The 26,502-nt window shown below is 40.1% G+C and overlaps 1 protein-coding gene and 1 non-coding gene across 2 annotated transcripts in view; one reads left to right on the forward strand and one right to left on the reverse strand.

Annotated features, from left to right (window-relative positions):
* Positions 1-24,243, forward strand: part of C19H10orf67 (chromosome 19 C10orf67 homolog) — a 102,660-nt gene extending 78,417 nt beyond the window's left edge. Inside the window, exons 14-16 of the mRNA XM_060372319.1 lie at positions 5,921-5,995; positions 6,080-6,140; positions 23,873-24,243. Of these exons, the coding sequence (XP_060228302.1) occupies positions 5,921-5,995; positions 6,080-6,140; positions 23,873-23,943 (207 nt within the window). The 3' untranslated portion in view covers positions 23,944-24,243. The remainder of the gene's footprint in view (positions 1-5,920; positions 5,996-6,079; positions 6,141-23,872) is intronic.
* Positions 21,019-21,125, reverse strand: LOC132649385 (U6 spliceosomal RNA). Its single transcript, XR_009587821.1, has one exon. It is a non-coding gene; the product is annotated as a U6 spliceosomal RNA (small nuclear RNA).
* Positions 24,244-26,502: the final 2,259 nt, after the last annotated feature.

Here is a 26,502-nt window from a genome sequence, read left to right on the forward strand (position 1 = left end):
CTGAAGGGAAGCAGAACAAGAGTGGCTCGGGGAAGGGGTTGGGTGCTAGGAGGAGACGAGGGAGGGAAACTGCAGTCTGAATGTAATGTGTGAGGGAATAAATATAAAGAATTACAAGCAGCTTATAGTCTTAAACGATGTTCTTTCAAATACTTTTCAACAGTTATTACTTTTAAGACCATTTTTTAGGTATAAGTTACTCCAGATCAAGGTGTTCTGAAGCAGCCATAGCATTTGTAACCAAATCCATGTAGAAATCTGAGGAGCTAAAGAATTCTCTCCTAAAATGGCCCAAAACTGGCCTACACAGAGAAGAACATGCAAAGTATCCTTTTTCCTGCCTTTTTTTCTTCTCACTGAAGGCTGCAAATTCACTTGGTGTCAATACTCATCTTAAATTTATTCAGCTGGACAAACAAAACAGAAAGTTCCACAAGAAAGCTGTGTCACTCAGCCAGACATTTCCAGTGTTTTTTGAGGGCAAGGGGAGTTATGCTTTATTTGAGACAGATTCTCACGTAGCCCCAGCTGGCTTTGAACTCACTACAAAACTGAGGTTGGCCTTGAACTCATGATCATTCTGCCTCCACCTATTGGATGCTGAGGTTGCAGTCAAATTCCACATAGCTGGCAACAATCAAGCTTTTCGGTGATTAGCAAATCTTTTTTTTTCAAAGTTCAAACAAAGAATTCAACTATCTTTATTTGCAGATAACACAATTTTGTACTTTAAAGACACCACAGAATCTCCTAGAAAACTCATGTTATATAATAACAATAAAATTGCTGGCTACAAAAGTTAGTATTTATAAAAGAACACTAGCCTTAGCAAACATCAGCAATGTTCTCCTGGCCAAAGAAATCAGAAAAAAATATTTTGCTCATAATAGCTCAAAAAAATTATGTGCCAAGAATAAAGCTAGGCAAAAAAAAAAAAAAAAGTGAAAAACCTCTATAATGAAAGTTTAGATTTTCATAGGAAATGAAAAAAAAAAAAAAGACATTTGACAATGGAAAGAACTTCCAAGCTCCTTGGGCTAGCAGAATTAAGCTGTAAATATGACTACACTATCAAATTAATAGACACATTTAATATAACATCCATCAAAATTCCCATGTCATATTTGACAGATCTAGGGGCAAAAATCCAAACGAAACCATAAAAGACCAAATACTCTAAACAATCCTAAAAAGAAGAAAAAAACCACATAATACTGGCCCTGTATTACACTGCAGAGCTGTAGTGAGACTGGCTGCCTGGTGCTGACATAAAGACAAACAGTAAGGTAGAGACCGATACAATCAGTAACACCCAGGGAGAAAAATGGAGAACTCAGACATAAAACGCTAAAGCTATGGCCACCTAATTTTTGATGAAGTTGGAAGAAACACCAAGTAGGGGCAAAACAGTCCATTCAACAATGGTCTTAATTTTAAAAAATCAGAAATGCTGGAACAGTTAGAGGAAAATACAGGGGACATCCAGCAGAACATTGGGGTACATGAGAACTCTTTGAAAAGATTGTCAATAACACAGGAACTGGCCCCAAGTGTCAACAGATGGGACCAGGTGACACTGAGAAGTTTTTTTGTACAGTGAAAGAAACTACAGAGCACGTAGCACACCAAATAAGAGATCTTTTAGCTATCCTTCAGACTAGGGACTAATACCCAGAATTTACAAAGAACTGGTCTAGTCTAGATGCCTAAATCACACCATACCATTCAAGAAGGTTAGCATTGCCAATTGACCATCTTTTTGAGGAGCTCTGCCTGCTCTCTTGATAGTGTCACTTTTTGTTAATAGTTGTTTGTGGGGTTTTGTTTGCTTGTCTGGTTGGTTGGCTGGTTTTTGAGACATAGGCTCATTATGTAGCTCTGGCTGTCCTGGAATTCATTATGTAGACCAGGGTGGTCTTACAGAAATCCACCTGCCTCTGCCTCCTGAGGGCTGGGATTAAAGGCCTGCACCACCATGCCTGGCATTGTTTCTTTATGTTTTTAATGTTATCTTTATAAACAGTATCTTTAAAACTATGGTACCTCACTGCTATTTTCATTTTCAGTGTCTTCACTGGCCATTCCTAGATATTCTTCTGGGAAGGATCAAGATCTTTTGAAATTATTTAAGACATAACAAATTTTGCCTTTTTAATCTTTTTAAGTGCACAATTCTGATAATGTTAATTACATTCTCACTGCTGGACAATTGGACTCCACAATTCCTCCATTTTTTGGAACTGAAATTCTAGAACCATGAAACAGCCCCTTGATTGACCCCATTCCCTCACTGCTGTCCACTTTGAACTGTTACTGACCTATAGTAGTGTGTTATGTATTTTGGGAACACTTTTTGTCAGGTATATGTATTGAGACATTATATGTATTTTAAACATTGTTTTATTGTTTGTTGATTAATTGATGGATGGGTGTGGGTGTGCAGGTACCTATGTAGGTATTATGCACCTGTAGGGAGGAAGGCAGAAGATGCGGTTGGGTATCCTCTCTCATTCTTCCACCTCTAAGCCTGGAGGCCACGATTTCTCAGTGGGTTGAAAGTTCTAGGTCCTCCTCTATCTGCCCCTGGCAGAGCTGGGATCTCAAGTGAGCATCAAATACCTGGTTTATTGCATGGGTGCTGGGATCTGAACTAGGGTCTTCATGAATGTGCAGCAGGTGAATTTAACTGTTCAGCCATATCTTCTGAATTCATTGTATGTCTCTGCTGCCATTTCCTAAGCACTCTGGAATTCAGAGTTATTTTATTTTGAGGCTGAGTAGTGTCCCACTATGCAGTCAAGGCTGGCTCAAACTTCCCATCCTCCTGCCTCAGCTTCTCAAGTGCGTGGATTTTAGGCTTGCACCAACACAACAAGGTAAAAAGACCCTTTTTCATTTAGTGAAGACCAGTGAAGCTGTTCTCTCTGCGGAAGGCTCTGCTCCCTTTGGTGCTCCCAACCCAGCGTAGGTGCTCTTTCACAGTCCATGTGAATGCCTTATTTTGGTATTTTTTTTCCCTAGTATCACCAGTAATCAACTGTGAATCCATTGGTCTAGTTCAAAGCACTGTCCTGTTGTGATTTTTTTTTTTGTGGGTCTGTTTTGCAAGTCTTATGCATTCTCACTAACAACCTCAGGTCATGTAAGCCCTTGGATTTTTATTCTTCTTTTCCAATTTCATCTCCATTGCTTTATATGCTTAGAAATTGCATGTACTTTTAGAATCAATTGTATCTTTTCCTTAAAAATACACTGTCAGTTCTTTTATTTGTTGAATTGTGCTTCTTGAGTCTCCTTTGCCAATGGTGTTTTATCATATTTGCTGCAAACAAATCAATAATAAGGATCCCCTTTCATTTTTAATACTATGCCTTCTGGCAAGCTAGCAGATAGCATTATCTGAAAAAACCTCAGTCCTCTTACAGGCTTGGTTGACATGCACTGTGCATACGGCAGGCACTGTCTTCTTACCTCAGCCTGTTACATTCATCCTCTTCTCATCACTAAGATGGCAGATTCATTGTAGAGCTAGGGGTGTGTTGAGTCACACATTGTAAGTAGATTCTGAGTTGCGTCCTCTAGCTCTGGGTTAAAGGAGCCTCTGACCATGCTTACATGTGTTCATTAAGCTAGACAAATGTCCTCAAAGCAAAAGGAACTTAGTCTTACATCTAACATCATTCACGATTATATTTTTCATTTTTTTAAGATGTTATGTGTTTGAGTGTTTTGTCTGTATGTGCATACGTGTACCATGTGCATGCTTAGAGCCCCAAAAGGCTGTTGAATTCCCTGAAACTGGAGTTTTGGATGGGTGTGAGCTCCCATGTGGGTGCTGGGAACTGATCCCAGGTTCTCTGGAAGAACAGCAAGTTCTGAGCCATCTCATTGGCACCTTGATTATATTTTCCACTGGTTAGAACATCTTTGAGGAATGTAAGAAATTGAGGTCTTGTTTGGGTTTAAATTTTTCTCTTATGTTTTACTTAGTTGTAATTTTTTCTGGATCAGATCCCCAATTTCATTGGATTTCTCACAGTCCATTCACTTCCACTGTCTCCTGCCTTCATTCCCTGAGGTCATATATTCTTGTGCCTGCATTTTCTATTCCCGTAGCCTCATCTCACATGCTGTTGGGGTGCACTCCACAGTCAGCGGTATCGAAGCTGACAGGTTGTTTTTCACTCACCTGTGGTAGGTTAAGTGGTTTTTTTTTCCCTATTAATCATTTAATCTCATACCCCTTTGTGAGACTAGACTACAGGGATAGAAAAAAAAATGTATGGGGATTATACACTTGCCTAAATGCCTAAATGAATACACTCACCGTGAGAGAACAAGGAAGTAAATAAGGGGCAACCGTGAAAGCTGAGCGGCACACAAGACCCTGGGCTGTTCCTGGAGAGCGCACACTGCACCTGGAGCTGTCTCACCTGCCACACTGCAGCAGCCATGCCTGCGTGCTGCTGCTCGGAGTTTCCAGCACAAAGTCTCGCGCTTGTTTGCCTGCGTGCTGCTGCTCGGAGTTTCCAGCACAAAGTCTCGCGCTTGTTTGCCTGCGTGCTGCTGCTCGGAGTTTCCAGCACAAAGTCTCTCGCTTGTTTGTCCTTTTTTTTTTTTTTTTTTTTTTTTTGCCAGTCCGTTCTTAGCAATCTGGTCACATTGCTGAAGCTCCCAGCAGCTATTTGGGACTTAAAGTTACCTTATGACTTCTGGACTGTTTCTGCTTGATGCCCTTCCATATCTGAAGAACATTAGTTCCAGGACCACGGAAGTACCAGGATCCTTAGAGGCTCAAGACCTAGTACTAAAGACTTAGAACGTGTGATGTTTTACAATCCTCCCACAGACTTTAAGTCCCTCTAGATTACTTGTTCTACCTAATGCTATATATTCTTCATTGAATACATAATTAATATCATGTAGATGGTTGCTATAGTGTGTTGCTGAGAGAACAATGACAAGGGAAAATGTCTATACATGTTCATTACAGAAACAATTTAGAGTTGGTTTTTTTTTCAATTTGTTTTTGTTTTAGTGTTTTCTATCCACTCTAACTTGAAGCTACAAACACAAAACTATGTACAAGGAGGGCCGACTTGTAGAAAATCCCAAGTTGGAGGGATAACCAAAAGAAAAAAGACTTACCAAAAGACACTAAGGAGAATAGTTTTCTTGAACTGTTTCTCAAAATAGCCTCAGTAAAGCAGTGAACAAACCTTTGCTGCTACCTGTTGCCTACAGTGCCCAAGCTAGTCTCAAGCTTCCCGTTTAAACAATCCTCCCGCCTATCCAGCTGATTAGGTGGGACTCTAGGCACACGCCACCATTTGTTTAAACCAATTCTAAACCAATGGAAAGAATTTCTCCATCTTTTAACAAATAAGTTAGAAGCAGTTTTCATGTCATACTTGAGTTAAAGAGTGTGATGGCTATTCCTGGTTGTCAACTTAACTACATCTGGACTAAACTAAAAACCAGCTGGGGACAGCTGTGAGAAATTCCTGAAGGAATCATTGTATTGGGAAGACCCACTCTGACTCTGGGCCACATCTGGTGGCATCCAACTCAAAGGACATGGAAGAAGGAAGCTCTTGCACTTTGCCTGCCTATCCTCATTCTCACCGGCAAGTTCATGCTCTCACTAGCTTAGAGCCTACTTCTTTGGGATTCCAGCATATAACAAAAGCACCTATTTTCACAGACTGAACAACTACTGGATTCTTGAACATTCATAGGAAGAAAGCCATTGTTGGAATAGTCAGATCTGAAAGCCACTCTAAAAAAGCCCATTTTTATATACACAGGTTCACTCTATCAGTCTGCTACTCTAGAGAAGCCTGACTAATACATAGAGAGTCCATTTACTATGACTATGGTCTGCCCTTGACCCTCAGTACCTGCCGCTTGTGTCTTTCAGAGAGTTAAGCCCTTGTATGTACACTCCAACATGAATGAGACAACCTTGACTACAAATGTTTTCCACTCAGCCATGGTAGGTCAACTGTTTCTCAATATTGAACGTTTAATCTGTTACTATTACTGAGCTCAGTCATGAAACTTTCTGGTTCGTGTGCAGATGGAGCACAAGTTTATGGACATACCCAGTGACCAGGAAACCTTTACACAATCCTCAAAAGGTAAGAGTCTGGTGGGAGCAGAGGTGTTTCCCACAGTGCCAACCTAGCACACCTGGGACCCTGGCGTCCCTCACAGCACCAGAGGAAAGCAAGGTAAGACCTTCATTGTTAGAGAAAGAAGTCCACACGGAGGATGAGTACACAAGACTGACTAACCTTCAGTTCTCCTGCTCTTCCATCCCCTCTTCTGAGCCTCAATCCATAGTCCAGGTTGGTATCACACCTCACAAAATTTCTCTCCTTATTTCGCTTTTCTTGTTTAGCTGAAGGTATTTGGTATTGTGAATGAAATTGGGACTGTTGTGAGTAATTAATATATATTATTGATTTATCTTTTAGTTAATCAGCAGTTAATTCTAATCCAGCTCTATACCCAAATCACCACACAGAGACTAGGATTTATTTAATTAACCTAGAGCACAATGCTGGGCAATAGTTATTCCATCCTATACCTCCAAGCCAGCATAGCTTCCTACCATTCAGATTTCACCCATTTTACTTGCTTTTAGTCATATTTTAGGTCCGGCTCATCTCTTCTCATGGTTCCAAGTTCTCTCCTGCCAACCTCTGCTCCCCATATATTCGCTTCCTTCTCTTCCCCTCTGGAACAGGATGTCCACCCTACCCTCTCCATTGCTCAACATTGTGGCTGGTTGCTGTATTGACAATTTAGAGAACAAATGGTGGCATGTTTACACAAACTTGAGACAAGTGGTGCTTAGAATAAGCATCACAATGCAGTGTCTTGATTGAAACAAGATAGGTGGGTAGAGAAATCAGCATTTGAATGAACAAGGGTAAATCGTATACATTCCATATGAACATTACACCAACACGGGACTTTTAAGCCAATTTATAAACGTCATACATTTCTGTATTCTGATTGCTGCTAGTTGAAAGTGAATTCTGTCATTCTTCAGACTCAGAAGTTGTCTCAGTTAAAATTTCATTTCTTTTTACTAGATTACAGAACAGAATGAAAAAAATCAAAATTCTGGAGCCGTAGTTAAATGCCTATTTATCCAATTTAATAATTAACACATAAAGGAAAGTGTTTCTTGAGAATTTCTCTTTGATCAATCCTTACAGAACTTCAAACTGGAAGTGTTTTTATGCTAAGATTTATTTTGTCTATACACATCTGTAAAACTTTTCTCTGAGCCTGGAATCTAATATTAAATAAGAGTGATCATGCTCAGGAGGAGGGCAGAGACATGGACCCAAAGGTGCTCGTGGGCTGAAGACAGATCTTAGTGGAGAGCATTTGCTAAGTATCTGTGAGATCCCAGCTCTAGTCTTCAGGATTAGAGAAGGGAATTCTTCACTTATAGCTCATCACCAGCCCTGGAAAGCCAACATCATATATCATATTGTTATTTTGAAATGTGATCATGGATCTTGTCTGATCACTAAATGAGCGATTTGTTTGGCATCTCTAGACATGTTTAAAAGTTGACAAGAGACTCTGTTCATGGGGTATGCTTGATGAGAGCTTAAATCCTGGTCTCTGCAGAAAGCCTGATGAATCTCTTCTCCTGGGTTTCTGCACAGTAGGAAAGTTTCCTGTGATCATATGCACTGCTGGTGCCGGGTCAGTGGTTGTTTGTTTTCTCTTTGTAGTCTTGGCTATCCTGGACTCGATCTGTAGACCAGGCTGGCCTGGAAGTCACAGGGAGGCCTCTGCCTCCCAGGTGCTGAGGTTGAAGAAGTGCACCGCTATGCCCAGCTTCACCTAAGTAATTTTTAATTGACTTTGCAGAAGCAAGGAAATATTTTTCCAAGGTCCACTTAAGGTATTAGTAGCACAAATAACTGCTGGGCATGTGTATGGTAGAGCAGCTCACATGCACTAGACACCACCCAGCCTTCCCCATCCTTGCAAATGGAAAATGCAGAGTTAGGATCATTATTTCACTTTTTTGTCACAGAAATCAGATGGGATATAAATACCTTATGTGACCGTGAGTTTTCAAATAACCATGACGACGGTGATTCTGGCTGTTAATCTACACTAGGAAAGATGTTCCCACCATAATGCTTCTGGACAAAAAAGAGAAAGAGAAACAAATCTCTAAAAAAAACCTTCCCATACCATTTTCTTCCTCTCTCTGAATATAATGCTGAGAAATAACCCACTTAATCAAAGTTTCTGGTTAATTAGCTCCAGATGACCCAAAATTTACCAAAACTAAAATTTCCATTTTTATTAAGGAAAAACAAGTAAGTGAACATAAGAAGCTGAGTAACTAACTCAGTAATTTGGGGAGTGGATAAATCTTCCTAGAGCACAGCTTTCAGAGGCTTGTGGTCGGAAGCATCCGTGAACCACTGTCACAGAACCACATTGTCTTCACCGCCCTCATTCCAAGCTCCCTCAAGTTCCCCGGCTACTTTGTAGTTTAAGAAAATAACGTTTGTGGCTCCTAGAAAATAACGTTACTAGTATTTTTAAGCACTTATTCACAAATATACTGATGAGGCATTAGCTCTACAGTTAATATGTATCTGAACTATAAACAAACTTTTATCACTTTTTGGGGTTTTTTGTTTTGTTTTGTTTTGTTTTTTGGCTTTTTGTTTTGTTTTATTTTTTTGAGACAGGGTTTCTCTGTGTAGCCTTGGCTGTTCTGGACTCGCTTTGTATACCAGGCTGGCCTCAAATTCTCAGAGATTCGTCTGCTTCTGCTCCTTGAATGTTGGTATGACAGGCGTGTACCACCACACCTGGCTTTCTTTCATCATCTCCTACACCATGAAAGTGTGCACAGTAATATATTTGGCAAGGAAACATGTGGAACTGTGTGTGTGTGTGTGTGTGTTGCACACACATGAATGTGTGATATGTTCACCTATGTATCTACACTCGGAGGCCAGAGTTGGGCATTGGGTGTCTTCCTTTGTCACTCCCTGCTTTGTTGCAGGGAAACAGATCTCTCATTGAACTGGGGGCTTGTCTTCTTGGCTATGCTGGATAAGTTCTTAGAATCCACCTGTCTGCCCCTAATGCTGAGGTTACAGGCACTTGCAGCCATGACTAGTTTTTACATGGTGCTTGGGATTTGAGCTCATGTCTCTTAGCTACCCAAGACTTTGGGCTCTTATAAGTGGACTCTTCGAAGTCACTGGTTTATATTTTTCTTAGTTGTTCAAAATATTCAAATCAGTATTGATATTTACAATGCCCCCATTGAACATGAAAGCAATAACCCTCTGTGTTACAGGGTTCTGGCTGCACCAAAGAATTAAGTTTTTAGGCCTTACTTTCACACCACAATACTCTTTGGAAGTACGTCCAGCTGACATGTAGCAGGAAGAAGTGGTTCTAACTGCTTCTCGAGTTCTAACTGTGATCCTCACTAGCAGCCCCTGGAGGGCCCCCACTTTGCAGGTGGCTCCCACGAGTGCCTCAAGGGTTGGCACACTGCTGTGGTTGTACCAACAGTGGGACCAGGCATTCAGCCCTGCACCCAGGCCCAGGTGGCCTGGGTTGTCTGACCCAGCTTGCATGTAGGCCCAAGTGCAGTCTTGTTTCAGCAAGACTTTTGGGACACTCTCTAATTCATGAGGAAGAACGAGGGCTGAGGAGACTCTCAGACTTTCACTCCAGCCTCAGCTCACTCCTTTCACTCAGTTACCCAGGGCAGCTTCCTCTGCTGTGTGAGAGGCAGCTTCCCTACCCTGTGCACTGGTTGAGAGGGTGAAATAAGATACTGGAAAACCTGTGGAGTTAATTCTTCCAGCTGCTTCTCTTCAAGAGCTGTTTCTAATGTAACCCCAGACGAAAATCTGGCACTATATTTTAATTTGCAATGTGAAAGCAACGAGGCTCTGGGCAGTAGGTGCACAATTAAAACGACTTCACCGTTGTTTCCAGCAGGCATCAGTAAACTGAAATCTGTAGCTAGTGCCATACAATGCTTTGAGAAAAGTGAATTAAGGTGATAACGTAATCAATGTAATATCAGAAGTTCAAGCTGACTTCTTTATGAGGAAGTTTTGAGAGTTCTAAAGAGAGCTAGTGTTTAAAGATTTTTGTTAATGTGGCTAATAGAAGGGAATAAAAACAAGACACAACACTATCTGCAAGATCTCAGAGCCGTTTTTACTGGTAGTAATTATTCCAAGTGAGCACAATAAGATTATTAATCAGTTTGCTGCTGGCCTGTGCTGCATGTGAGCCCCATTGTCTTCCCCACACTCCCTGGATCTTATGTACTCAAGCAGACCTTTCTCACAGCCCAGTAATTAGGTGTTATTGACATTGTAATCTCTGGAAATGTGCTTAATGAGCCCAAAAGACACGAACCCCATAGATAAAACCTCAAAGAAACAGTGGCTGTTTAAGCACCTTGTCAGGAAGTGAAGGCTCAAACATCAGTATCTACACTCCAGGGGAAACCCAAACTGAAGGCCAGATTACATTGTATGGTTGATTTTCTATGATTTCTAGGAAAGAAATACCCAAGAGGTCACTTGAAAGTTTTTGAGAAAGAGTAGAAGGACCATAATATACTTGATAAAAAATTTTTTTGCTCTTTTTCACCCTTTAACAATTTGGGCCTTGCAGATGTGTTTTTCAAAGTCTTTTTTTTTTTAATTTTTTTTTACCACTTGCAAGACTAAATATTAATTAAAAGTTTATTTTAGTGCCACCTGATGTTAATTTTGAACACAAAAATTGTTTGTTTTTTTAAATCATGAAAGGGACTGGAGAGATGGCTGCTCTTCCAGAGGACCTAAGTTCAATTCCCAGTACCCACTTGGCAGCTCATAACTGTAACTCCAGTTCCAGGGAATCTTTCGCCCTCACACAGACACACATCAGACAAAAACATGAATGCACATAAAATAAAAATAAATCATTTATTAAAAGGGCACTGCCAAAAAAATCACACAAGTAATTTAAACTTAAATAAAACATAAGCAGTTTTAAGCTTATGTAAAATAAAAATCCAGCAAGTTGGTGGTGGTCGAGACTATCAACTATAATTAACAGAATTGTAAAGATTAGTCAAATTTAAACTCAAATACGTATTTTAAATTATAATTAAATATAAAACTAATACAGAGTGTTTTTTAGTTTCTAACTAATGGCTATAAACACAACAATGTTTATAAGGGCTGGACATGAGCACACCTAGAATCCCAGGACTTGGGAGGTAACACAGGAGAATCTCTGTGAGTTTGAGGTCCAGCATCGGCTAAGAAGTAAGTTCCAAGCCTGGCAGGACTACAAAGTGAGACCCTGTCTCAAACAACAAATTTTAGATGGAATTAACCCATGGATTATATTTAAACACCAGGGCTAGCCAGATTTTCTAGGGATAGAGTATGAAGAGTCTGTAAATGTTAACAATATCGTTGCCACCAACTTTTGTTCTTTTTCCTCCACTGTCACCAATTCTCTTTTGTTGAAATGCTATCTTATTAAATGACATGTCATCTTTGACTTAGAGATTTGAGCTGATTCTCTGTCCTTGAGACTTTTCCTTGCTTTTCGTACATTTATTCTGAGATCCTTTCTGCTTGAGACATAAATTTAGAGCAGTAGACAACAAACTGAAAGCTGAACCATGAGCAATCTACTATTTTATCTTTGCAAATGCTTTAAATTCTAGATTTGCACAGGAAAGAGCCCAGAAACCAGTTGTGTTAAAGAAGCTATTGTATAATTAAAAGGCTTTCTGAAGAGTTAGCACAGATCAAAGCAGGCACTGAAAACATGCCACATGGGGATGGGAGAGCAGTTGCATGAGAAAGTGCTCGCCTACTTTTTATTAGGTCCTTAGTTCAAGTCCTACAGCTATGCTAAAGAAAGACACAAATGAAAACGAGGAGTAACCATGTTTTGAAAATACAATGCTGGAAAGATGTCTCAGGAGTTAAGAGCACTGATTGTCCTTCAGAGAATCTGGGCTCATTTTCCAGCACCTACATCTGGTGGCTTACAACTGCTGATAATTCCAGTTCTAAGAGATCCAGTCCCCTTTGGCCTCCATAGCACACATGTAAACTAGAGTAAGCACAAACACATGAATAAAAATAAATAAGTATTTTTAAAAAATAAAGAAAATGCAGTGCTAATATCTTAAAACTCACTAGAAAAAGTTTGAAACTAATTAAAACTATACTTCATTAATTTCATTTTTATTAACTCATTTTACTCATAATTGTAGAAATATATGCATTTTGTTTGATAAAAGCCATGAGCACAGTTCTTATTTACATAGCCATCACTAGAGGACTTTTCTAATATGCATTAGTTGAGTTTGTTTTCTTTGTTTTTCTTTAAAATATGGGTTTTATCTATTGTAATCATCAATTGTTCCTAATTGAAAATAATGACATGTACAAAATTAAATCATCACTGTCATTTGGGGCAGCAACGAAGTTTGGAGTCCACTCGGTGTCTCTGTGTCACAAGCGAAGAGTGCAAAGCCGGGTGGAGAGGGACCCTAGGCCGTGCAGTCTGGCCTGGCACCCCTGCATGGCGCCACTGGCCCTCACAGCTCCCAGCTGGCTGCTCTTAGTTCTGCCTGCAGTAACTATGGTGAGTTATTCATAATGCCATTAGCCGCTGGAATAACTGCAGAATATTTCAAATCTAGAGGCTTATTTGAGTCCCAAATAAACGCTTTCTATTTCCTGGCACTTAGAATCAGATGGACAGACTTCCTTTTTGCTTTAGTTTTCATCACAGTTCATTGTTGCTCTACATAGGGATTGTTGAGCTAATATGAGCTTTAGCAAAGAGTCCTAGAAAACACTTGGATTTAAGCCAAGCCTGTAATCCTAACCATTCTGAAGGCTGAGACAGTAGGATTGCAAAGCCAAGGCTTGCCTGTGCCACAGACTGAACCGGAGTGATTCTCTCAAAAGTAAAATAAAAATAGCTTGTTAGTAGATCACTTGTCTGGCATGTATGCAGTTCAGTTCATAACACTATAAAAAATAAAGAGTAAAAAGTGAACTGGGAATGTAGCTCAGTGATTCCGAGCCTACCCAGCATGTTCAAACAAGGTTTCAAACCTCTGTACTTTAAGACTTGATACTTTAGCTTTACTTGTACTTTAACTTTGACTTGATAATTCCTTAGTTTCTTGGTATCCAGGTTCTAAAAGTGTGTCCTGGGTTGAAGGGAGTCTATGTGTTGTCTTCCTCCTGGCTGGTATGGCACATGGCCAGGGTATGTCTTCCTCCATTAATTCGCATGGCCTTGAGGCCCTGGACAGTTTTGCAGCGGGATAGTCTCTGAGCAGAGGGAGGGAGGGTGGTCGTGCCCGTGGCTGTCTGTGCTCACTTTAGCTCCAGGTTCAATGGACACACTGCCTCAAGATGAGAGACCACCTGAGGAAAACACCTCTTGTCAACATCTAACGTCCATATGCACAAAACTACATGTGTGCCCCCGTACGGGCACACGCACAAAAGACAAAATATAAAAAAGCCAAGTGGTATATTCCTAGTGACTCCATGTTTCACATGGGTATGGTTACCTTCCCTGTGTAAAACTAAAACTTAATTGTTTGGCCACAGTATTAAAACAGAAGTAATTATTTATCCTTTGAATACTGATATAAACTATGTTTAAAATTATCTACAGTGAAATATACTCTTTCCAAGAACTCTAGGTTAAAAGAGTTCCATAGAAAAGCAATTGCTGCAATGTGAATCAGTGTAGCATTATTTTTATTTTTATTTTTATTTTTTTTGAGACAGGGTCTCTTTGTGCAGTCCTGGCTGCCCTGGAACTCACTCTGTAGACCAGGCTGCTTCAAACTCACCATGATCTGCCTCTGCCTACCCCCCCACCCCTGAGTGCTGGGTTTAAGAGTTTTTGTCACTGCTGCTCGGCTTTCTTTCTTTTCTTTTTTCATTGCAGTTGTTTACTGAGTATGTGCTCATTAAAGTATCACTATACAGATTACATTTATCATGCGATTTTTTTAAAATTAGAAAACATCCAAAAGCAAAAGAGCAGCAGTACACAAACTTATAAATGCAAAGACACAAAAGACAGCATACACAGAAAGTATCTAAATAGCATACCTTAGACCCTGTCTCAATGCCACACTGATTCACACTGCAGCAATTGCTTTTCTATGGAACTTGTCTCTGACTTTCTTTTGCAAGTGTGATGCTTTCAACTTTAATTGCAGTATTTTGTATATATGCCTTGAGTTTATTTTACCTGCTGTACACTTTATTTTGTGAACATACAAGTTAATCACTCTTCACTTAAAAATCTGCACTTGAAATGCTTTAAAAGCAAAACCATGACACCACAAGTAGAAAAGTCTATATTATGAAATTTGGTTAGATGCACAAGATTAACAGGTTGCATGAAATAATCTTTAGGCTGTCTGTAGAAGGAAAGCAGTGGGCATAAATGGATTTTCTTATTTTTTTGTAATGCTGAAGTAAAATCCAGGTCCCTGAGCACACTCAGCAAGCACACTCCACCAGCTAGAAACACAAACACCTTTTGTGGTTAGTCCCACCCCAAGTTGTATCATAATATACAGGCAATTTGTATGGAATATTCAGAAAAATTTAAGTAAATACAATGCCATTCCCAAGAATTCGAGGTGATGGCTATACCCAGACTGTACAACACATTTATTCTCCTGTTGGTGGGAATTTAGGAAGTTTGCAGCCTATCGGAGCACAGGCGGTAGCTGCTTGGAAACTGTAGTTTCCCACAGTGTGCTGTGTAAGAGCCTCACCACAGTGAATAGCTAGAAACAGAAACTCCAGAGGTGTCCTGGAATACCATCAAGTCATGCTAGGAGCGTCAATGTACTAGTTTACACACACGCCAGAATTTCCACGTTTGTGCTAACTCAAATTTCTGTGAATGCTTGGGGTCCATACTTGCTCATTATGGTTCAAACTTCCTGTTAGCTGGTGAGAAGTCCTGTGCATACAGACCTTCTGGGTTGCTTTCTCTGTGAACTGCTGTTAGTACTTTTTTCTACTCTTTATTGGGCAAGTCTTCTTTCCTTTGGTTTTGAACTCCTTTCATTCCTAGCATTAGCCCTTTGTTACATGGTTTATATGATCTATGTTTCCCTCCACCTCCCCCTCTCCCAAGACAGGGTTTCTCTGTGTTGCTGTCCTGGACTCACTCTGTCGACCAGGCTGGCCTCAAACTCAAAGAGATCTTCCTGTCTCTGCCTCTGCACGTGCTGGGATTAAAGGCGTGTACCGCCCGTTTATCTTTTAATGGTACTTTTGATGTCCCTTGTTAAACTAAAGTTGTTAGTTTTTAATTTCTGCACACTCACATTTTTTCAAACTTGTAATCTAGAACTTGTTTTCATAGTGTTTTAATTTAAAAAAGTTAAATTAAATCTGAAATCTGCTAAAGTTATCACATACATCCCCTGAAAACATTAACTTGATTTTCATACTTCAGCCTTTGAAAGCATTGGAACTAATTGTTGTGGAATCAAATGGTGTGACTTTGAAGCATCATTTTGTTGTTGTTGTTTCTACAGAATAGTTGATCACCCTGTTGCCACTTCCCCTCCCTACTCCAGCCCTCCCGATGTTTAGCACGACCTCAGCAACACAACACATTTCCAGCAGATATAAGTTGGTTCTGGGCTACCCGGTCTATGCAACACACTTTGTTTTTTCTTCTCTGAAGCAGAGTTTAAATTGCTTTGGTTTTAAAATAAAACTGGACACTAGGTAAAATAAGACTTCCCATCATGTTCAACAGATTTGCCTAAGTCATTCTTTGTTCCTTACATCATCATGTGGATTTTATACTGTCCTGACAAGATCTGTTAAGAAATCCTCTTGCTGTTAAAGACTGATCTAGGAAGAATTCACATTTTTATAACATTGAGATCTCCTAGCTGGGAACATAATCTTGATTGATTTGAAAGCCTGTCTGTCTTCTGTAATAAAGTTGTATAATACTTTTAGAAATATCTTACATATTTTTGGTTTATTCCTAAGTAATTTTAGATATGTAAATAATGTATTCTTTGTTGCTATTATGAATAGTTTCTTATGATGTATACTAAACATCTATTGTTGTTAGTTTGTGTTTTCATTTTTTATTAATTTCATTTGAGACAGGATCTCACTGGGTAGCCTGTCTGTCATAGAACCGGCCATGTAGAACAAACAGACCAGCCTTGAACTCACAGAGGCCCATCCACCTCTGCCTCCCCAGGATTAGAAGGGTACACCACCACACCTGGAGCATTTTGATTTTGTGTTCACAGAAGTAGTTGAGCTATAATCATTCTAACTATGTATCTGAAAAAGAATCATTTTGTGTAGCCAGTAATAGCAATTTGAAAGACTTGTCTCATCCATATACCGTCTATTTCTCTCTTACTGTCCTGGCTAAGACTTCCCATATTATAATAGGGTCAACATACCACATCTGTCTTGTTACACTCTTTCAATGCATTTTTACTGCATTTTAGTAAACGTATTTGAGACTCTGAAGCATGTCTTAGTTATATCCCCCATACATGTTGACATACAGCACTCAACACTAGGATTTAAGAATAATTCTACCTTAGTGTTGTTTCCTCTTTAGCATGTGGCTTTTCTAAAAATTTTCTCAGAATTGGCTTATCTTTAATTATTGACATTTGGTTTCACTGTCTTTAAGTCAGAAATTTAAGATTTTCATCCTTAAAAATTAGTATATAACTCCTTCGTGAAGAACTTTGGAAGTATTCCATGCAAATTCAAAATGATCAATACATTCTATTTGCTGAAGGCAGAATTCTGTGACATCCTATTAGATCATCTTGTTAATTTAGTGATACAGATGTTTGCTTCTACTCTATTGTATACTTGCCATCCTGCTTTTCTAAAAGAGGAATCTAAAAAAATCATGCCTGAGTATTTGTCTGATTTTCTAAGTAATTCTGTACATTTTTAAAGTCTTACATATTTTAAGAGTCTATCAAATTAGTTGGAGAATCATTGTGTACACTGTCCCTCTATAACCTTGTAGTTCTTTGATATCTTTTTTCTTAATTTTTTTATATTTTTTATTTTTATATATTACAGTTTATTCACTTTGTATCCCCACTGTAGCCCCCTCCTTCATCCCCTCCCAATCCCACTTTCCCTCCCTCATCTCCTCCCACACCCCTCCCCAAGTCCACTAATAGGAGAGGTCCTCCTCCCCTTCCCTCTGACCTAGCCTATCAAGTCTCATCAGGACTGGCAGCATTGTTTTCCTCTGTGGCTGCTCCCCCATTAGGGGGAGGTGATCAAAGGCCAGCCACTGAGTTCATGTCAGAGACAGTTCCTGTTCCTATTACTAGAAAACCTTCCTGGAGACTGAGCTGCCATGGGCTACATTTGGACAGGGTTTCTAGGGGCTCTAGGTTATCTCCATGTATGGTCATTGGTTGGAGTATCAGTCTCAGAAAAGACCCCTGCGCTCAGAAATTCTTTTCTCTGTTGTTCTCCTTGTGGAGCTCCTGTCCCCTCCAGGTCTTCCTATCTCCCCCTTCTTTCATAAGATTTCCTGTACTCTGCCCAAAGTTTGGCTATGAGTCTCATCATCTCCTTTGATACCTTGTTGGGTAAAATCTTTCAATGGCCCTCTGTGGTAGGTTCCTGTCCTGTTGCCTGCTTTCTCCCTCTTCTGATGTCCACCCTCTTTGCCTTTCTGCATCTGGTCATCTTGCCCAGGGTCATCTCCTTGCTTAGCTTCTTTAGATATTTCCATCCCTGATTTCAAGCTGTACTATAGTAATAAAAACTGCATGGTACTGGCATAGAAACAGAATGGTGGATCAATGGAATTGAATAGAAGACCCAGAAATAAACCCACACACCTATGAATACCTGATTTTTTACAAAGATGCCAAAACCATACAATGGAAAAAAGGTAGCATCTTCAACAAATGGTGCTGGTCTAACTGGATGTCTACATGTAGAAAAATGAAAACAGATCCATACTTACCACCCTGCACAAAACTAAAGTCCAAGTGGATCAAAGACCTCAACATAAAGCCAGAGACATTAAATCAGTTAGAAGAAAAAGTGGGGAAGAGCCTTGAACTCATTGGCACAGGAGACAATTTCCTGAACAGAACATCAACAGCACAGGCTCTAAGAGCAACAATCAATAAATAGGACCTCATGAAACTGAAAAGCTTCTGTAAAGGAAAGGACACTGTCGTCAGAACAAAATGATGTCTTAAGTTATACTGTGTCATGTAGCTAACACCATAGTAGTAGTTTTACAAATATTTTCGTTGCAGGGTTAGGAAATTTCTAAACAGGTAAGAGTGCTTGCTGCTCAAGCATGAGGACATGAGTTCAAATCCCTAGAACCAAAATGTAAAAAAAGAAACTGTGCATCATGGTCACACTCCCCTGTAACCCCAGTGTGTGGAGGAGAGAGAGTAGGGGGACCGCTGGTGTTGGCAAGCTGCCAGCATAGCTCAAGGTGGAGAGTGACGGAATAGGACATCTACTATCCCCCTCAAGCCTCTGTGCATTGGCTCAAGAGCATGCACACACACACCACCAGCACCACCACCATGCACACATGCACATACAGCAACATATACACATACAAAAATGTTTGCATTGTTTCTTTAACTATTTTTACACTTTGTTGAATTATGTTTTCTAATTTAAGCAACTTCAATTTTACTTTTTTTCTTTTTATATCTAATAATTATTTGTGTTTAGTATGTGTGTATGCATGTATGTATGTATGTATGTGTATGTGTTCACGTGCAGGTTCATATTACATGTGTGGGTGTGTATGTGAACTTTGGAGGACAACCTCAGGTGTTGTTCCTCAGAGTCTTTAAATAGCTTGGAGGTCAGCAAGTAAGCTCGGCTGACTGGCCAGGGCCAGAGATATGCCTGACCCTATGTCCCCAGTACTGGCATTACAAGGATATACCAACATGCCCTGTGTTCTACATGAGTTGTTTGCATCTGACTCTGGTCCTGATGCTCATAAGGCAAGTACTTCATTAAATGAGCTATCTTCTCAGACCTCAGCGCTACTCTTTAATAGGTGGATATTATGTTAAAATTGTAGGGTTTGATATACATGTATGTTTTTCCTTTCTTTCTCTTTATTGGGGGTGGGGACAGTTTTTGAGACAGGGTTTCCCAGTCTAAGGCTTTGTAGACCAGGCTGGCCTTGAACTCAATGCAATCCACCTGCCTCTGCCTGCCAGCATGATTGGGTTACAGATGTGCGCCACCATGCCTGGTTACATGTACTTATTTCTATCACCTTACTTTTATATTTTTTTGCTATTTGTATTATTTCCTACTGTGCTTTTCATTGTTTTTTTTTTTTTTTTCAATGCAGTTTATTCAGGAACATTGAACAATCCTCGGACCCCGGGGAAAGCCAGCCCACAGCTTAAATAGCCTCTGGGTAGCCAACCCAGGCGTGCCACGGGGGCAATGCAGATAGGTCCACATACATGGAAGCAAGCCAGATCCTCGGCCTTAGCCAAATGTGGAGTTGTTCGTGACAGAGAGCACTCACCATCGGGAAGGTGGAAGGCGGAAACCAGCTCCATCTTTAAGGCATAGCATTCCGCAGCTCTCTACAGTTCCCCCTTTTTGTTTTAGACGCATCAGGCAAGAGTAGAGGTCTGATCTCTGATATTAGAAATAAATTGGGACTTTGTACAGATGTTCATTTAGGTGTCATCCACCCAAAGAGCATCAGACCCGTCCAATACCTTTTTCTCAGAGGCAGGACCTGGGGCATCAACCCGCATGCAATCAGACATGCTCTTCTCTGGGTCCAAAGTGGCTGACCCTGAGCGCAGTGCTTAGCCTCGCATCCTGAGCGTATCATTTTAGCTTTTTATGGTATCCAACCATGCTTGGGGAGAATGTCCTGCTTCAATGGCTGTAAAGGCCTGAATGATCATGGCTGCATCACACTGTTGTGAGACTCTAATCTTGCATATATACCACAGGCAAACGAAGGAGACCAACACCAGAAGGCCTGCTAACACTCCCATGCCCGCCCATTCCTTCAGATGATTCATGGCTACAGCAATCCATGTTGATAATCCTGTGGCTAGTCCTGCGTCCTCTCCGGTAGAATTTACTGTGACAATGGCCACTCTCAGCTGCTCCATCGTAGTATCGAATTCTCCAGTCCAATTACCTAAAATATAGCTAGACAATTGTTTAGACAGATTTGCAGCGCAGGAAAAATTCTCATGTTGTATGCTAGTGACACAAAGTCCAGCATACTTTCATTGACAGCCAGGTTGAGCGATTTGCCATAGGGTATCAATTTGCTCCTGCAAGAGGTCAATCCTCTGATTGAACACCATCAAGCTTCCTTTTAGTTGAGCATTAATTCCTTTATGTACAACTAAGGCATGAGCTACATTGGCTAAATGATTATTCAGGGTCTGAGCAGTCTGCCCAGTATGACTCATGGCTAATGCCCTGGTGGTAGCTCCAACAGCCGTCAATGAGATGGTAGTAACAATGGTGGCTGTAGTTCCAAGATCCCTTTTCTGTCTGAAGAGAGTCATAGCGTGAGGGGCATCAATGGGCACAGGCACCCAGTGAGGCATGCGAGTAACCAGGGCATACCTAACTTTACTAGCATTCCAGCATTGGGCAAAAAAGCAAGTATCATTACCACAATTACTTGGCTCTATCTGGCTAATAATGAATAAAACTGGGGGATATAGACAAACAGGTGTGGGCTTATAGGAAATATTATGAGAAGCCTTAACCCCTCGTTGGAACATCCTGCGTCAGTTCTAGAACTAGCAGTGGTGGTGTCCGAGGTCTGAGTAGGTTCAGGAGACCATTGCCCCCAGGGGTGAGACGTGCTCCATGCCAATTGACTAACTCCATGTTTTCCTCCAATTTTGAAAAAAATATGGAATGCTTCACGAATTTGCGTGTCATCCTTGCGCAGGGGCCATGCTAATCTTCTCTGTATCGTTCCAATTTTAGTATATGTGCTGCTGAAGCGAGCACGCTTTTCATTGTTTTATTTAAATTGATAACATTTTCTCTATTCTTTTTTACTCCTTCTGTTTTTGAAAGCTTGAGATATTATTTATTTTATTTAAATGTATACTTTATATCTGTATTTTCAATATATGTGCATGTTTAAAATGCCATTGGTTCAATACTGGTTTGATGTGACTTCTAGCGATGGTGTATTGTATCTTCCTTTTCTAACTCATTATTGACGTTCAACATGTGAAACTCCAGGTTGGCAATATATTAGTTTCTTGTCTTTTTGCTGTGACAAAACACCCGAAGAAGATACAAAACTTAACGGACAAAAGGCTCCTTTGGCTCCCAGTCCAAGGGTGTGGTCCATCACTGTAGGCAAATCGTGGAGGCAGGGGCTTGAGGGGGCTGAAAAAGAAAGACGAGTGCTAGTGAGGTCAGCTTGCTCTATTTCCTTCAGCCTGGGATCCCCGCCCTGCAGTGGGGTCACCAGGATGAGGGGGTCTTCGCACCTCAACCCAGTCTTCCACAATATGGCTCAGGTGTGCTTGTAGGCTTCTGTGTGATTCCAGATCCTGCCATGTCAGCAATCAGTATTAGCCATTACAGGCAGCTATTTTTTCTATATATGTAGCCATTTTATCAACACCTTTGAGGCACTGTGCAAAGTTCTAAAATGTTAGGTGGCAATTTGTCTATAGTTTGTGGATTTGCTCCACTTTTTTATGGTTAACTCTTTATTTCTGATGTTTATTACCACAACAATCTGTTACCCTCTGTATTAGTTGCTGTCAACATGGAGAGAATGGTTGAGATTATCTATACGTTTGTTTACCTCTAGAAAATTATCAGCTGTCAGCTTTTCAAATATTTCTCTTTCAGCATGCAACACGCAACAGGAGAAATCATCCTGAACATCTTTCAACCTACTCTACATTCTCTTAATCCACATAATTTTTATGTCTTTCTATTGTGGTTGTAGGCGAATGCTTTGATATTGTTTTCCAGTTCTCTCGTTCTCTCTTCAACTGTGTCAATTTAAAATGTCAGTCCCTCACTTTCCTAATTTTCATATTTCCAAGATATTTGACTTTTTTAATTGTCTTTTTGTTGTAGATATTCTTTCTTAAGTTGCTTTAACATATTTTAATGGACATTATCAACTGTAACATTGAATATAAATGCGCATTTTAAGTCATTCTCAAACTATTGCATAAGCTTGAATTCATGTGCAGTGAACTTACGTTCTGACAACTTATTATTGGCTTTTTTGGTGTTCTGAACCAGTGTTTATTTTGGAATTTTGGTTTGTAGATAAAAAACATCTCCCTCCACCCTCCCTTCCACCTCCTCTACCCTTCTTCTCTCCCATAATAACTTCATTTTAACTTGATCATCTGCAATAATCTTATCTCAATTAAGGTCATAGAGAGTCACAGGAGTGCTGTAACTTAGATTTGAAAAGCACCCCAAAGCCCATGTGTTCGAGGCTTTTACTTCAGCCTATTGTGTTACTGAGAAGTGACCAAACCTCTAAGGGATAAGTCTAGACTTATTGGAAGGTTTTAGTTTATTGGGGACATGTCCTTAGAAGGTATTGTGGAATGCTGGCCTCCAGCATTTTTAATCTTTTGACTAGAAGGTGGACAGCTTTGCTCCACTAGCAAAGCTAGTGTTGAGACACTGCCCCCACTATCACCTTAAAGAGTAGGGCCAACTGAGGGTGGAGTGAAACTCTGAAGCCACATTCAAAGGAGCACATTCTTCACAAGCTCATTTCCTCAGGCAATGTGGTATAGTAGGAGAAAGCTTACTAATACTAGGGGTTAGGAGTTCATGTTTTGAGAAGACAGGATTCAGTCGACAGCAGACTCATTAATTTTTTACTACAAAAAAATATTTATCTTATTTTATGTAGTATGTCTTCTTTATTTTATTTTTAAATGTTACTATCATATCTTTGTGGAATACTAAATAATTAATTCACTACATTATACTCCTTCTTTCATCTCCAAAATAATTCTATATATTCAAATCAGGAGTTTTCTTTACATTCTAGACAAAGGAAACTTCATTTCATTTAAGCTTTATTTATTTATTTATTTATTTATTTATTTATCTTAAAGACATCAATAGTCATGCTCATTATTGGCTTCTGAATCAAAAGTATACCTTGAATTTCTGTTTTAAAAAGAAAAATTTTAAAGAATACTTCAGGGCTAGGAATATAAGATCATTCACTTTGTATGTATTCAGTATTCAGATTTAATACTTAGAAACAAACGCACATATAATACACAGAGAGAGACATACATACACACAGAGAGACACAAGCATACAGACAGACACATATACACAGAGACAGATAGACAGACAATATACACAGACACAAGACAGACACACACACATACACAAACACAAGACAGACACACAGACAGACAGGCAGATACACAGATAGACAGACACACACACACACATTAAGTTTGTTGCATCTTTAAAGATTTTTGTAGCTGTTATGACTGAAACATGGTTCTTCCTTCAGGAAAAGCATGTGTATGGGTTGGATATGTTCAATCCTACCCCTCCAACAATATAAAACATAACAAAACAAAAACAATGACGGTCCAAAAGCTCTTTGGGCCCATATGTAACTAAAAGTAAATTGAAAGCATGACACACCTTCCTTTATGTTGTGTCTATCTCACTTTAGCTGAAGGCATAGGATTAAATCACTGCCCTTAACTTTTCCTCTTGAGTCACCATAGATTCTAGGTACAGCGACGATTCTCTGGACCAAAACAGCGCTGACACTCTTGATGAGAACAATTACCAGTGAGGAAGAGGCTGCTCCGTGAGATGATTACTTGGAGCAGAAGTAATCATCTAAGTAATCATCTAAGGACCAGTACCTTTTCCCTTCAATCAATAATGATTTCTTTGGACCACCCTGAAGTACCAGAACTAAGACAAAATTCAAGGAAACGACACCTTTATCAAGACTGACACAAATCTTTCTCTATTTAAACATAAAGCTCATGTCTATACCCTGAACATAAACTTGGGGTCAATGAACTTCTTCACCTGTTCGTCCCAGTGTGGCCCCGTTAAATAAATTTATTTCCTGTGCTTTTCCCAATTACTTGTCTCTTTAATTTCTGTATAGGAGACAGCTGATAAAAACCTAGCTTGTTGGTGATTCCAGAATGAGGCTTTTGCCCTAAAAGCTCTGTTTATACCAACTCATTGTATCCAGTGTCAATATTTAGAGAAAAACACTGTATAAACACTGAACACTCTCAGACATAGCACTGAGTTGTTACAAAATTGGGTGGGGGAATAGAGAAAATGAAAAGAGATAAGGAAAGAGATAGTAAAGAGGGGGAGAAAAGAAGGGGCAGAGAAAAGAGTAAATCAGGAGAGAGGAGATTGGCATGATTCAACTACAAATGAATGAGTGCCAGGATTGATAGCCATCACCAGGAGCTGCAGAGAGGCAAAGAAGGCATGCACCCAGTCTCAAAGACAGCATGGCTTTCTGACTTCAGATGCTCAAGTTTTAGACTTACAGCCTATAGAACTAAGAACACACTTCTGTTAAGCCACCCAGCTTGGAAAGTGTGGTGGTCTAAATAAGAAGTATCCTCCATAGGCTCAAGTATTTGAGTACTTTGTGCCATGTTTGGTGGCAGTTTGGAGAGGTTATAGAACCTTTGGAAGGTGCACCCCTACTGGGGAAAATATATCTCAGGGTGGGCATTAACGGTTTGTGCCTCACCCTTCCTGTTTGCTCTCCACCTCCTGTGTGGCTGAGAATGTGGTCAGCTTGCTCCCTGTCCCTGCCGCCACGCTTCTCCGCCATGATGCACTCCATTCCTCTAGAATCTTGGGACCATTTTATCACAACAGATACTGGAAGCAGGAAAGTAAAGTTGTTACTGTGAAGAATTTGGCCATGTTGGTTTTAAGAGGAATGAGGAAGACTTCAAAGCATTGGCCTAGAAAAACATTGATGTTGTAACCAGAGCTTATCTGGCCATTCTAGTAGGAGCCTGGAAGACCGTAATGCTGAAAGCTATGTGAGCAGTGTAATCCCAGACCCTGAGGGTTCAGAAGGGAACAAGAACTCTGAGTAGCAACTAGGCTAGAAGCCATTCATGTGATATTTTGGCAAAGAACCTGATTATTTTCTGCCCATGTCCTAAGAGTTTATATGAAGCTAAATTTTAAAATAATAGACGGATTTATCTGGTAGAAGAAAATTCATAGCAGTAAAGTATCGAGTCTGTGGCATGGTTATTACTGATTACCCTTATTCAGCCCTACAATGGAAAAGCGCAAGAAGCAGGGTAAAAAGAAATGAAAACTATGATGTTTGGAGAAGAGGACATTGGGAAACCCTGCAGCCACCGTTGTGTTAAAAGAAAGACTGTGATTGTTAAGGAGACCAGCATTATTAAAGAGAAGCCTCCTGCTTTTTATTGGGAAGATAAAAAAGTACTCTCAAGGCAAGACCATACCCAGCCAAGTACCCATCTTGTGAAAGAGAGCTAAGGGGTTACTTACTCATAGAAAGCAATAGCTTGAATGTACAGATGCTGGTGCAACGGCAGTTCAAGAGGCCAGGGCAAACCTCATGCTGGCAACTACGTTTAGCAGTATCAGCCATGAGGTGCTTGAGAGAGTCCTGGGTTCTTCATCTATAGTGTCAGATATCTACCGAGTCCAGGAAACATGTCATAGTGTTACAGTTCCTTCAAAGATGCACTGAGAGGTCGTAGAATGAAGCTGTTTGGTGTGGGAGAGACTCCAAGATATTGGAGATGCCAGAGTCATGAGATCATCATCTACCAAGGAGAGCTGCATACAGGGAGTGGAACCAGCCCAAGACAAAGGCTTACATCACAGGCGGTGAAGCTGCAAGGGCAGAACTACTTTTGAAATCAAAGCCCCAGATACTAGACATGGAACTACCGGATTTGGTGTTTGCCTGCTAAGTGTCAGCCTTGCTGTGGGTCTAATCTTTCCTCACCATGCTCCCATTCCTCCATTTTGAAGTGGTAATATATACAACGTGTCATTGTATGTTGGGAGGATATAAATTGTCCCTTTGTTTAACTAAGTGGTAATTTTAAAATTGACTTCAGTCTTAGAAGGGACTTTAAAAACTTTTCAACGGTATTGAGACTTAAAAAGTATGGGAACTTCTGAAGTTGGACTAAATATATTTTGTGTTATGATATGCCCATGTGCCTATGGGGACCTTGGGGTGGAATATGGTGGTTTTTGAATGAGAAAGGTACCCCACAGCTTTGCTCCTAACTGCTGGTACTGACTGGGAAAGTCATGGAAACTTTTAAGTACAGCCTTTCTGGATGAATTACGTAATTGTAATTGG

The sequence above is a fragment of the Meriones unguiculatus genome, chromosome 19 (genome assembly GCF_030254825.1).
Source record: "Meriones unguiculatus strain TT.TT164.6M chromosome 19, Bangor_MerUng_6.1, whole genome shotgun sequence".
In the NCBI taxonomy this organism is placed as follows: Eukaryota; Metazoa; Chordata; class Mammalia; order Rodentia; family Muridae; genus Meriones; species Meriones unguiculatus.